At 41.5% G+C, this 13,794-nt stretch overlaps 1 protein-coding gene across 2 annotated transcripts in view; it reads left to right on the top strand.

Annotated features, from left to right (window-relative positions):
- atp11a (ATPase phospholipid transporting 11A) overlaps positions 1 to 1,532 on the top strand; it is a 139,754-nt gene extending 138,222 nt beyond the window's left edge. The window contains exon 29 of one of the 2 annotated variants that reach the window (XM_060825823.1): positions 862 to 1,532. In XM_060825823.1, coding sequence (XP_060681806.1) covers positions 862 to 1,125 — 264 coding nt within the window. In that variant the 3' untranslated portion in view covers positions 1,126 to 1,532. The remainder of the gene's footprint in view (positions 1 to 861) is intronic. The other variant, XM_060825824.1, reaches the window with a different exon arrangement.
- The last annotated feature ends 12,262 nt before the right edge of the window (positions 1,533 to 13,794 follow it).

Genomic DNA, 13,794 nt, shown 5'->3' with positions numbered 1-13,794 from the left:
TTTCTAAACCCTTTCTCATGGCTTTCGCATCCTTCATAAAGTATGGTGCCTAGACCTAGGGCTAGTGCTCTACTTGAGGCCAGAATAGTGTCTTATATAAATTCAACATTACCCTCGTGCTTTTATATTTAATCCCCCTATTAGTGAAACCCAGGATACTAAATGCTTTGTTAATCACCCATTCAATCTGTCTGGCAACCTTAAGTGGCTTATGCACGCATACACCAAGGTCCTTCTGCTCTTTAGAATTATGCCCTATATTTTATACGCTATGTTCTTTGTATTAAATAAATCCCTTCACCTATCAATGCACTGACTTTCATCTAATACCTGTCCTCTGACCATTCCATCATCTTGTTTCAATCGTTTTGAAGTTCTACGCTGTCCTCTGAGTGCTCAATGCTTCCAAGTTTTGCATCTTCTGCAAATTTTACATTACCATGTCCACTAAGGTTTATATCATTAATGTATATTAGTAAAAGCAAGGACTCAACACTGACCCCTGGGGAATACTATTTCAGCTCTTCTTTCAAAGCGATAAGCATTTGTTCACACTCTTTGTTGCCTGTTACTCAGCCAGTTTCATATCCACATTGCTATTGTCTCTTTTATTCCATGAGTCATAATTTTACTCACCCAGTCTGCTTTATGGCACTAAATCAACCAATGTTTCTCCTGCTCTACCTTCTCCCACAACCTTTCCTTCCCCAATCTCCCCAGTGTCCACCATTCCACAATACTCCCACAGTCTTGCATTCTCCATAACACTCAAAATCCAGTCATCTATAGTTGTGATTTGGAGAATTTCCAACATTAAGTTTGTTCTTGACAAAGCTAATAACTGGTTTTGTTTGGTGGCAGGATATCCTTAGGCAATCCAAGAAGGATCGTGTATCCGAATTCAGCCCACTGGCTCCTCCTCCGAGTTCCACCTACACAAACAACATTTATCGATCCCATCAACAATCAAAGTCGATCTCTTCAGATTCCAGGAAGGTGACACATACGTATTGGGCAGAGGATGATTATTGTAATAATCCATCACTATTTGACTATTCTGGTAACCATTATCCATCCAATGCTCGCTGCATTTTTGTTCCATCAGGTTTGGAAACTACAGTCTAGCTGACAGAGCATTACATTTGAATCCTGTGGTTTTGAGTTTGATGACTCCTGTTTTTGAAAGATTATTGTACAAAAAACTTAAGTCTTTCTGGACTCCACTGTTTCAACTATCCTCCGTTGAGACTTGAATAATACATCCTGCATTCTTCCTGGACAGCGAGTCCCATGTGCTGAAGTCAAAGTTAAGGCACAGTCTGGTACTGTGTGACTGGTACTATTACATGACTACTGTATTCCTTATGATGCTACTTTGTTATCCAGTAATACTAAAATCATGTGACATCCAGCAAACCGATCATCAAAGTATTAGCAAGGCAGCATCAACAAAAGGAAAATCTGTGAGCACCTGATATGTATATTAATGTTACTTTATATTCTGTTCCTTTAATAAAGCTTCCTATATTTAACTTTTATGTAAAATATTCAGTTCATAAACAATATTTCAAAAGACGTACTTTACTTGGATTGTCATTCGGCTTTTTAAGGAGTTGTTTCCAGGGTGGCTTAGTCATAGACACTAATGAGAAGGTCACAGAAAACTAACGAGGTTTCTAGCAGCAAGAGAGAGTGGCTAATGAGCTGATCCGCAAATGTTTCCATCACCTACGAAAAGCCAGGAATAGATGGTGAGGGGATGAAATGAAGGTAAGCAGCTGGAGGTGAGAAAGGGCAGCTGGAAATGCCCTATGATCTCTTCCTAGGTTCCAAAAAGGAGGTGTCAGGGTGTAAGTGATATCCAAAGGCCAAGGTGTTCCCATTGTCACATTTTCAGCTAGATTGCTAAAAGATGCAACATAAAGCAATAGGTCACAAGGTTTTAGAGACATAAAGATCTACATAGTAAAAGGCATTTTGTCCCATTGTGTGCAAATTCATCGAAAACTACCACCACTTCAGCATCTGGCCCTAGCTGTGTGCACTTGCAATGCCAAGGTATACATCTCAATACTTTTTAAAAATATCATGGGGGCTCTTGGCTCCACCACCCTTCCAGGCAGTGAATCCCAGATTCCCACCACTGTCTGAATGAAAAACCCTTTCCTCACTTCTCTTCTAAACCTGCCCTTTACGTTAAACTTATGCTCCCTGTCATCAATACCTCCATTAAGGAGAGACGTTTCTTCCTGTATACCCTACCCAAGCTCTTAATTTCATGTATCTTAACCCCTTCTCAATCTCCTCTACTCTTAAGGAAAACAACACCAGTCTCTCCAATCTTTCTTAATAATCGAAACTCTCCAGCCAAAGCAATATCTTGGTAAATCTCCTCTGCACACTCACATCTGTCCTTTAATGTAGATTCCATATAATTTTCCAACTGTGGCCTAACCAACATTTGGGGCAATGTCAACATAACCTCCCTGCTCTTAAACTCTATGTTGAGGCTAATAAAGGCAAGTATGCCATGTGTCTTAACTACTTTCTACACCTGTCCTGACATTTTAAGAAATTGGTGTGCATGCACATCATGGTCCCTCTGACCCTCTGAGTTTTCCAGGGTCTTAACATTCATCATGTATTCCCTTGCCTTGCTCAGTCTAGATTAGATTTGCCACTGACAGCTCATCTGACCAGTCCCATCTGTATCCTTCTATAGCTTAAGGCTATTCTCCTTACTATTTACCATTCCAGCAATTTTTGTATCATCTGCAAACCAGTTAATCAACCCTCCTACATTCAAGTCTAAATCATGTATATAAACCCCAAACAGCAGGAGCCCTGACACTGACCCTGTGGGACCCCACTGGACACAGACTTCTAGTTGACCATCCCTTGCCCCTTGACCATCACCCTCTGCTTCCTGCCACTCAGCCAGTTGTGTATCCATTTAGTGAAATTTTGTTGGATTCCGACATGGGACCTTACCAAAGGCCTTGCTTCAGCTTAAATTGAGTACGTTAAAAGCATTGTTCACATCTGCACAATTGGTGACCTGTTCAAAAAGTTCAGAAATGAGCATGGCTCCACCTCCCCCCACCCCCAACACGACCATGCTGACTGTACTTGATTAGTCCCTTCATTGATGTGGAGAATGCAGGATAACGTCAGCCAAACCAACATGTTGCAAGGTTTGTGAAGTTGTTTCAGAAATGACAGCCAGACTTGGAATCCTAGCAGCACACAAACCCACCAACACTCGAACAAAAACTAACAAACTTAAAAGACCCAGTACAACCCATGGACAAAACCAACATCATCTACAAAATTCCATGCAAGGACTGCCACAAACACTACGTAGGACAAACAGGAAGAAAGTTAGCCAACAGGATACATGAACACCAGCCAGCCACAAAAAGACACGACCCTCTCTCCCTCGTAGCCCTACACACGGATGAAAAAAAACACAATTTCGAATGAGACAACACATCTATCCTGGGGCAGGCTAAGCAAAGACATGCCAGAGAATTCCTAAAGGCCTGGCACTCCAACCACAACACCATAAACAAATGCATAGACCTAGATGCCATCTATCAACCCCTCAGAAAACGAACAGGAAATAACATCACCACAAACCCCAGGAACCCCATGCAGGAGAAAGATATAAATAGAAAGCAGGAGACAACAGCGTTGCTTCACTTGGAGTCGCCACTGATGATGTTACCTAACCAGGTAATGAAACGTATGGATATCAAACCTACAGCTCAGCGAGCAAGCCTATACCCTAATCCAACATGTTGCTCTGACTGGATCTGTGAGGCCAAGTACAAACACTGAGTGTGGGACAAGTAAACAAGTTGGGGAGAGTTACAGGGAATTCTTCAAAAGGAAATGGGATTTATTTCTCAAATGAGGCAAGTAATCCTATATTTAATTTTGGGATACTCTTTGACTTATGAGATACCCACCAGAGAGTGACATGAACATCGAGGCGAGGAAAGGATGTTACTGGCTACGCACCTTTGTGTTGGGTACACCTGGAATGGGACCTAATGTCCAGAAAGGTACCAATTGGGGTTGTCCACAGCTTACCTTGAAATAAAGTTGGTGTGTACCTAGGGCACAATTTGACAGGAGAGAGGACAGTCACTTCTAAAGTAGGAAAGGTCATCTGAAACCATGGAAATAGAGCAATTACTAATAAAAATTTCCAGGATTTTTTTCCTTCCGATGTCGCAACTCAAGTATTGGCTAAATAATGTCTATCATCAGAAGAAAAAAACAGAAATTTAGCAACCTACAACTTTCTTTTGGATTTAAAGAATTGAAAGAAAATTTTCAATAAGTCTCCTCTGGGGTTAAGCAAACTAATTCAAAGTAAAATAACACAATTTTCTCAAACTGAAATTGAAGTCAAGGGAGTTCTGGAATTTCATTCACTCATGGGTCAGCATTTATTGCTATTATGTGAAACATGGGATTCTGATAAAGTGTTGGAGACCTGTGTGTGAAGTGTGCACCAATTGATAGTGTCACCTAAATATCAGGTGATATCAAAGATAGCCAATGAACTTCCTGGAGCAGGACATGTAAGAAATAGAAGAACCAGCATGCTGAAGTCAACAGTTTTTAATGGCCAGGTCTTCACAGGGAAGAGGTGCAATTTTATGAAGCATGCCATACATGCCAAGTTGTGGGAAAGCCATTGCCTACAATAAATCTGGCACATTTTGTTCCCATATCAAGGTATTGCTAGATTGTGTGGGACCTTTAACAAAAACACCAATGGGACACCAATATATACGTACTAACAGGGATATTGCTACATGCTGATACGTTGAGGTTCCAAATTTCATTTCAGAACTTTTCAATAAGTTATGGGCAGTCTGGGTAGAATATAGTGGAAGTGTTAAGCATTCCTCCCATAAACAAATACAATCAAACTCTCAAAACAATATCAGGGCATACAGTCATGAGAATTTTCATGAGGAAGTGATGGCCTAGAGGTATTATCACCGTACTATTAATCCAGAGACCCAAGCAATGTTCTGGGGACCTGGGTTTGAATCCTGCAGTGGCAGATAGTGGGATTCCAATTCAAGATACGTCCTTTAGGGAAGGAAACTCTTCACCTTACCTCGTCTGGCCAACACCCTTGGGGCAGTACAGTGGTTCAGTGGTTAACACTGCTGCCTCACAGTGCCAGGGATCCAGGTTCAATTCCTGTCTCAGGTAACTGTGTGGAGTTTGCATATTCTCCCCGTGTCTGTGTGGGTTTCCTCCAGGTGTTCTGATTTCCTCCCACAGTCCAAACATGTGCAGGTTAGGTGAACTGGCCATGCTACATTGCCCATAGTGTTAGGTGCATTAGTCAGGGGTAAATGCAGGGTAGGGGAATGGGTCGGTGTGGACTTGTTGGGTCAAAGGGCCTGTTTCCATACTGTTGGGAACCTAATCTAAACTACATGTGACTCCAGACCCACAGTGATGTGGTTGACTCTGAACTCCCCTCAAGAAAATTATGGATAGGCTATTGAAAGGACAGGTCAATGAGCCATGCAGGAGAGTTAAATGACTTGGCAAATTATTTGATTAACACTCTAGATGGGCTTAAAAAACATCAGCTATATTGCATCAATATACTGAAGTAATATTGCTGTTGGAAGAAAAAATAAGCCAGTACAGTTATAAAAGAATAGCGATGATAAAGTAGATTAATAGGACTGTTCGTGCCAGATTTCTTACCAAAATAGATTTGTTAAAGGAATACTGGCAAGCTCCTTTAACATCCAGTGCTGAAAAAATATTGGCCTTTGTCACATCAGTCAGTTTTTCCAATGCTGAGTGCTGTCATTTAGATGAAATATGGCTTTCCAAAAGCCGATGATTCAAGTAGTAGCCAATGATCTTAACTGTGTAGATTACCGAGGTGATGCATTGACATAATGACATTTGAAAAGACTGCTTAGAACAATTAGAACCTTTGTTGAGGAAACAATTAGCTAAGTAACTTCCTGCAAAGCTACCAGGAACCTACTTAGGGTAAACAGTAAGCCAAGAACCAGTGCTGGCAAGAACAGCAGAAGCACAAGTATTAGAGAAGTTCCTTGCCCATAAAATTAAATGTGAAGAAATAAGATTGGGAGGGGGGGAGACTTTTTATTTATTAATGTTATACATTTGTACCAAGTTTCAGTACCGTAGCTGCTCACTGATGGATTTGTCTAAAGGAAAGCCAGGATAGTATCGTCAGGTGAGTGCCAAGCATCTTTTCAGAAACCGAAAGCTAATTTGATGAAGTGTTGGTTGTGCCAAAATTCACAAGGTCCATCAAGGTAACAATTATTGCTTATGATTTGGAGTGCTTGGGTAAAGAGAAGTCAATGGATATTTTTTCCATAAAGCGAAATCAACTGAAAAAGAGACACGGTAGTGTGAAAAGAAACCCTATGATTACTGCTGGTTCTAAAAGATTTTGAATCATATGCCCGTCACAGCTACAAAGACACTGGTACAAGCGTAATCAGAAACACCTTGCCTTTGTGGAAAAATTCAAATACTCGATTATTTTAATACAGTTTGCCATTGTAACCTTCTCACTTAAAGATCATACAGTTTTAGAAACATCGAAAATAGGAGCAGGAGTTAGCCATTTGGCACTCTGAACTTATTCAACCACTCAGTATGATCATGGCTGACCATCCAACTCAGTACAGTATTCCTGTTCTCTCTCCATGCCCTTTGATCCTTTAGCTCTTGGAACCATTTTAACCCCTGATTGAAAACATTCAATGTTTTGGTCTCACTCGCTTTCTGTGGCAAAGAAATCCACAGGCTCTTACTGAAGAAATTTCTCCTCATTTCAGTCCTAAATGGCCCACTCTGTATCCTTAACATGGGGCTCTTGGTCCTGGATTCCTGGTCATCAGGAACATCCTGCCTGCATTTACCTATCTACTCATGTTAGAATTTTATAGGTTTCTATGAAATCCCCACTCATCCTTCTAAACGCCAATGAATATCAATCTAACCTCTCTTAATACATCTACCCTGTCATACCAGGAATCAGTCTGTTAAACCTTTGGTGCACACCCTTCATTTTTGTGGGGAAAACATTGAAATCACTGATACTTTGTCAAGAATATAAATGTTATCTGAATGTCAGGAAGGCATCGGCTATAACTGTAGCTATAAAGAATGAATGATAATGGGTATGTAAATGTCTTAGTTTTTAAAAAATTACTTATGTCCATACTTTGCAAAAAAGTGCATTCAAAAACAACGTTTCATTTTTTTTTCAAGGGTGGAGATTGTGAAGGGCTTTCATACTTAATGTTTTGAGGACTGAGCTTTGGACTTTTGTGGAAAAATTAATTTATGAATTATCATGAAGACACCTTGATTAGTTTCTCCAAAATAAGTAATTGAAATATTACTGTGCACATTGGACCTTTTAAAAAAAGGCTCCTAGCAATGACAAAACTTGTAATAATTGTTTTTGTTGCTGAAGCCCTCCTCTGGGGTTGTTTGAACAGTATTAAGTTTGGAGTTTCTTCTGGTTTTCACATAAAGAACAAACCAGTGAGGAAAGGGTTACATAGCTGACCTCTCCTGTTTCTGAAAAACAAGCTTGTCATGAATACAGGTTGAAATGTATTTGTTCCGGAAATTGTAACTAAACACAAAACCTTCATAATATTGTGTTTCCTGAGCAAGTTGTGTTTGCCAAGGCTTCACTTACTACTGCATGCGTTTGGTGACCTATCTTGAAATAGCAGACCACTGGGCTGGAAGATGGTATGAATATTCCACACCTGCTCCTTATCCAGTTCAAGCCATTCAAATGTATTGGCCTAAAGTTTTTTTTCGCAGAAAGTCAATCGCTGCAGGGAAATCTATTCTTTATCCTTTATCCGATGTTTCTGCGCCTGTCTGTGTTTCTATGTGTATGTTTTAGGTTATTTAGAGGGATAAAAAATTATGCTTTCATATTACAGACTATATTTTAGCTAATTCTGCTTTTTTATTGAATACGCTTTGTAATACAATAAATGGATAATTTTGTGTTTATTAAAGAAACTTGTTGATTTTTTAAAAAATTAAAAATCTAACATAAAAATGTATTTCATCGATCATCTAGGTAACTGGGAAAAAAAAATGTTAATTATGTTATAACCTATATACTAGCAGCCCTAGGGCAATATGCCCTCCTGCCTCAGTTGTAAGAATATCTGTCCGTAGTGAGCTGTGAGCTGGAGTTGCGAGGTACATGCTGTGCCCTTCATGTCAGGAATCGGTACCATCTATATTCTCTCCAACATGTGAAAGAGACGAATATCATTGAAATAATGTAGGTACTAACAGAATCCACATAGGCCTCTTGCCACTTCCAGGGAAGATTCTCATCTTGCCATTTAAAAACTGATTACATTAAGAATTTCATTTTTCTGATCGTGCCATACTTTCCGAATTGAATCACCCCTGACCCTATTGTTTAGTGGCTGGGAAAATTCAGCCCCATATCATTGTTACTTGACTGTTGCTGGGTCAAAATCATAGAACTCCATCCCTAATAGCATTATGGGTGTACCTAAACCAAATGGACTGTAGAAGATCAATTCTCAGGAATTTTAGGGCTACATAATAAAAGCTGGCCTTCCCAAGTAATGCAAACATTTGATAAAAGAAAGCTCCTTTCCCCTTAAAATAAAAGCCACCATTCCAATTACTTTCGTAATTATTTGTTGCTAAGCTTTGTGATTCAAGGACACTTCAGTCCTATTTAGTGTAGGACAGGTGAATATTTCTCATCTTTAACATACAAGTAATGTCTTATTTTCTGTTTAGGTTTCCAGTGATTTTCTTCTTTCTTTTCTTAAAAATGGCTGCTTAATTAAATATTAGATTGACACCATGTTTAGTTTTTGGTTTATAGAAACAACATATCGCTACTATGAAGTGTAAAGAGCAGGAATTTTAAGTAATTAATGTGTATTAAATGTTAATGATAGCAGAAGAGGTGATGTGTTGCAGCTGCAACATGTGGAAGCTGCTGGATAACGATGTGATCCAAAGTGAACACATTTCTACTAAGTATTTGCAGCTCAAGGAGCTTCAAATCTGAGCTGAGCAGCTGGAGTCTGAGCTGCAGACGGACCGTTAAGAATCCTTTATGTTTCAATTAGATCATCTCTCATTCTTCTAAACTCCAGTGAGTACAGTCCCAACCTGACTAGCCTTTGCTCATAAGACAATTCGTCCATACCCATGAACCTTCTCCAGACTGACTCCAAAGAGATGATAAGGGAGATCAAAACTGCTCAGAGTACTCCAGATGTGGTCTCCCTAGCACCTTGAAGGCTGCAATAAGAAATTGTTTAATTACATCATACTAACCATTCTTTATAATAGTGTCATCGTCCTAGCGAACTATGGGCTGGATTACACTCATGAGAGAGAAAGATTGGAGGTGATTTAACTTGAGGGTAACAATGCCTCAGGAGAGGTTAAGAGAGGATCTCCATGATCAGAGTCAAGATTAGAGTGGTGCTGGAGAAGCACAGCAGACCAGGCAGTATCCGAGGAGCAGGAAAATCAACGTTTCAGACAGGAGCCCTTCTTCAGGAACAATGCTGGGAGCTTCTGGGGTGGAGAGATAAATGGGAGGGGAGTGGGGCAAGGGAGAAAGTAGCTAAGAGTGCAATTGGTGGATAGAGGTGAGGATGAAGGTGATATGAGGATGGAGCAGATAAGCAGGAAGGAAGATTGGCAGGTAGGACAGCTCATAAGGAAGGTGCTGAGCTGGAAGGTTGGAACTGGGGTAAGGTGGGGGGAGGGGAAATGAGGAAGCTGGTGAAGTCCACATTGACGTCCTGGGGTTGCAGTATTCCGAGGCGGAAGAAAAGACGTTCTTCCTCCAGGCGTTAGATGGTGAGGCAGTGGTGGTGGAGGAGGCCCAGGACATGCATGTCCTCGGCAGAATGGGAGGGGGAGTTGAAATGTTCAGCTACAGAGCAGTGGGGTTGATTGGTGCGGCTGTTCGGGAAATGTTCCCTAAAGAGCTCTGTGAGAAGGTGTCCGGTCTCCCAACATTGAGGAGACCGCATCAGGAGCAATGGATACAATAAGTGACATTTGTGGAAGTGCAGGTGAAACTTTGATAGATGTGGAAGGCTCCTTTTGGGCCTTGGATGAAGGTGAGGGGGGCGGTAAAGTGTGGGAGCAGGTTTTGCAATTCCTGTGGTGGCGGGGAAGGTGCCAGTTGGTGAGGGTGAGTTATTGGGTGTGGACCTCACCAGGTAGTCACAGAGGGAACAGTCTTTGTGGAAAGCAGATAAGGGTTGGGAGGGAAATATATCCCTGGTGGTGGGGTCCGTTTGTGGGTGGCGGAAATGTCAGCGGATGATGCGGTTTATGTGGAGGTTGGTGGAGTACAAGGTGAGGACCAGGTGGGTTCTGTCCTTATTTTGTTTGGAGGGGTGGTGTTTGAGGGCAGAGGTGCTGGACGTGGATGAGATGTGTTGGAGGGCATCTCTCACATGAGATGTGTGAGAGGGGAAATTACGGTCTTTAAAGAAGGAGGCCATCTGGCGTGTTCTGTGGTGGAACTGGTCCCCCTGGGAGCAGATATACGAAGGCAGAAGAATTGGAAATACAGGATAGCATTTTTGCAGGAGTTAGGGTGGGAAGAGGTGTAATCCAGATAGTTGTGGGAGTCAGTGGGTTTGTAAAAAATGTCAGTGTTGACCCGGTCGGTCGTTGATGGAGATGGAGAGGTCCAGGAAGGGGAGGGAGGAGTCTGAGATGGTCCAGGTGAATTTAAGATCGGGGTGGAATGTGTTGGTGAAGTTGATGAGCTGCTCAACCTCCTCTCGGGAGCACGGGGTGGTGCAAGATGCAGTCATGAATGTAGCGGAGGAAGAGGTGGGGAGTGGTGCCTGTGTAATTACAGAAGATGGACTGTTCTACGTAGCCGACATAGAGACAGGCATAGTTGGGGCTCATAACGGTGCCCATGGCTACTCCTTTCGTCTGGAGGTAATGGGAGAATTTGAAGAAGAAATTGTTAAGGGTGAGGACCAGTTCAGCCAAATGAATGAGAGTGTCACTGGAAGGATACCCTTAACAATTTCTCCTTCGAATTCTTCCACTTCCTCCGAAAGAGGTAGTCTTTGACCTGTGGGTAAACAGGAATACAGAGGTCTCATTGTTGGCTACAGAAATGTCTATCTATGTCTCTGATGAGAGAGCCCCCTATTACAATTGATCACCTGGAACCTGACATACTTCTTGTCACAGTAGAGCTGGTCTTGATACTGGAAACATGGCTGTCAGTGCTACATTCCCCTGAGAGTCCATCATCCCCAACATTTTCAAAAACAGCTACTTGTTTGAGGTGGGGATAGCCATAGGAGGCTCCCACACACCTGCCTTTCCTCACTCTCCTATAATCCACCCGAATGTATATGTGGTTTTTCTGCTTTCCTGAAACTGCCATCCATCACACTCCCAGCTCCTGTAAATTCCTCATTGTCTCTAATTACCACTCCAACCTATGCCTGCAATCCAATAGGATTTCTAACCAAACATATTTCCTGCAGACATATCATCAGGAACATTGAAATTCTCCCTAATCTGACAGGAAAAGCACATCACTCCTCGGCCATCCTTGCACCTAAACAATCTACAGATCCAGAAAATAGCCTTGTCTTACTGCTCTAGGATAACTTGGTACTTATATTTTATATTTTTGAAACATTTAATCAAGAGATAGATCTCAATAAAACATACGAACAAAGCAAAAGTCCTACTCAATATGAAAAAGAGTAAGATTTGACTTAAAACAAACCTTGAGCTGTTTCCTGCTGTGAGCAGTTTCCAGTACTGAAATCTCTCTAAGGTCAGCTATGAATTTTGCTGTTTGTTTTTTGTAGACTAAACTCCGATGTCCAGAAATGCTTATAATTACACAGCACAGGTGAAAGTTCACTGAACATTCACTGCTCCTTTTTCTTCATCTCCCACATGGCGCCTGCTATCTTTTTCCGTACGTTTTAAAGTACTGTTGTTTTGATCTTCCCTTTTCCAAAGTTCCGAAACAATGTGACACCTTATAAAACAGTAATTACTGTTCCAAGAAATCAGGTTAGAGTCCCCTGTGTTTTGTGGGGGTTAGAGTCCCCTGTGTTCCGTGGGGGTTAGAGTCCCCTGTGTTTTGTGGGGTTAGAAGCCCCTGTATTTAGTGGGGTTAGTCTCCTGCATTTTATGGGGTTAGTAGCCCCTGTATTTAGTGGGGTTAGAGTCTCCTGTGTTTTGTGGGGTTAGAAGCCCCTGTATTTAGTGGGGTTAGTCTCCTGCATTTTATGGGGTTAGTGGCCCCTGTATTTAGTGGGGTTAGAGTCTCCTGTGTTTTGTGGGGTTAGAGTCTCCTGTGTTTTATGGGGTTAGAGGCCTCTGTATTTAGTGGGGTTAGAGTCTCCTGTGTTTTGTGGGGTTAGAGTCTCCTATGTTTTGTGGGGTTAGAGGCCCCTGTAGTTATTGAGGTTCAAATCCCCCATTGATCAGTAGTTTTGTGAAGGTTTAAAGCAAGTAGGATAAATATGGGTGAGACCCGAGATAGAATGCAAGACAAATGTCCCCTAACAGAAATAATAAGTCTGTATCTTAATTATGAGAAATTATTAAGGAGAATATTGGCTGCAGCTGCTCAACAAAATAAGGATTGGCCTCAAGGAAGCACATGTGATTTAACTCTACTCATTAAAATGGAACAAGGGATTTGGAAAAAAAGAAATGGAAGTAAACAGAAAGAAACCATATCAGCGTGGGAAAAGGGAGCAAGGGAAGAATCCATCATCCATCATTGAAAGGGGAATTAGTCTATTAACTGAGGAAGGATCTGAGCTAGATTGGACAGAACTAAAATGCAAATGTGAGGCACATGATTTAGGAGCAGAATTGGAATTGACTCGGGAGAAAATAGAAAGAAATAAAGAAGGCAAAGCATCACAACCTACACTGAAATGTCAGGGGCCCCAAAGGAAAGGGAAACCAGTCAATAAACAACTGACTGCAGCTTCGCAAGACCGGACTACTATCCACAACCAAGTTCCAGCTAATGTCAATATTTTTATGATCATTGACCTCCAACATGCACTCTTTTTGTCTTCTGTTGCATCCAGATAGCCGGTAGCTTTTTGCTTTCACTCTTAAGGGCCATCAAGATACATGGACTCACTTACTAAAGGGTTTATTCACTCCTCACACCCTTTTCAGAGACTCTTCACACCCAGCTTGAATCACTTGAATTTCCTGGAGGCTCCACCCTGGTTCAGTACGTTGATCACCTCCTCCTTGCTAGCCCTGATCAAGTGTCCAATCACATTGACTCCACTACCTTAATAAACCATCTACTTCAATGTGGCTATGTTGTACCCCCCAGTCAGGTTAAGACAAATCAAAAAGAAGTTAAATTCCTAGATACTCTCATATCTGAATTCAATCAATGCTTGACACCTGAATGTATTGATCCTATTCTTTGTATTGCTCCTCCAACCACTCCCAAAGAGATGAGGTCGTTTCTAGGTCTTGTCAATTATTGCTGACAATGGATTCCCGATTGTGCTCTTCTGACCCAAATATTATCTCCCTGTCCTCATCTAATGCACCTCAACGGTATGAACTCTCCCCCAAACAACTACAAGCCTTTACAGAATTTAATACTATCCTCTCTCTGGCACCTGAGCTAGCCCTTTTCTTTTCTATGTTGCCATCCTTGAATCCTGTGCTACA

The sequence above is a fragment of the Hemiscyllium ocellatum genome, chromosome 6, assembly GCF_020745735.1.
Source record: "Hemiscyllium ocellatum isolate sHemOce1 chromosome 6, sHemOce1.pat.X.cur, whole genome shotgun sequence".
NCBI lineage: Eukaryota > Metazoa > Chordata > Chondrichthyes > Orectolobiformes > Hemiscylliidae > Hemiscyllium > Hemiscyllium ocellatum.
This window is presented reverse-complemented; position numbering and strand designations above follow the sequence as displayed.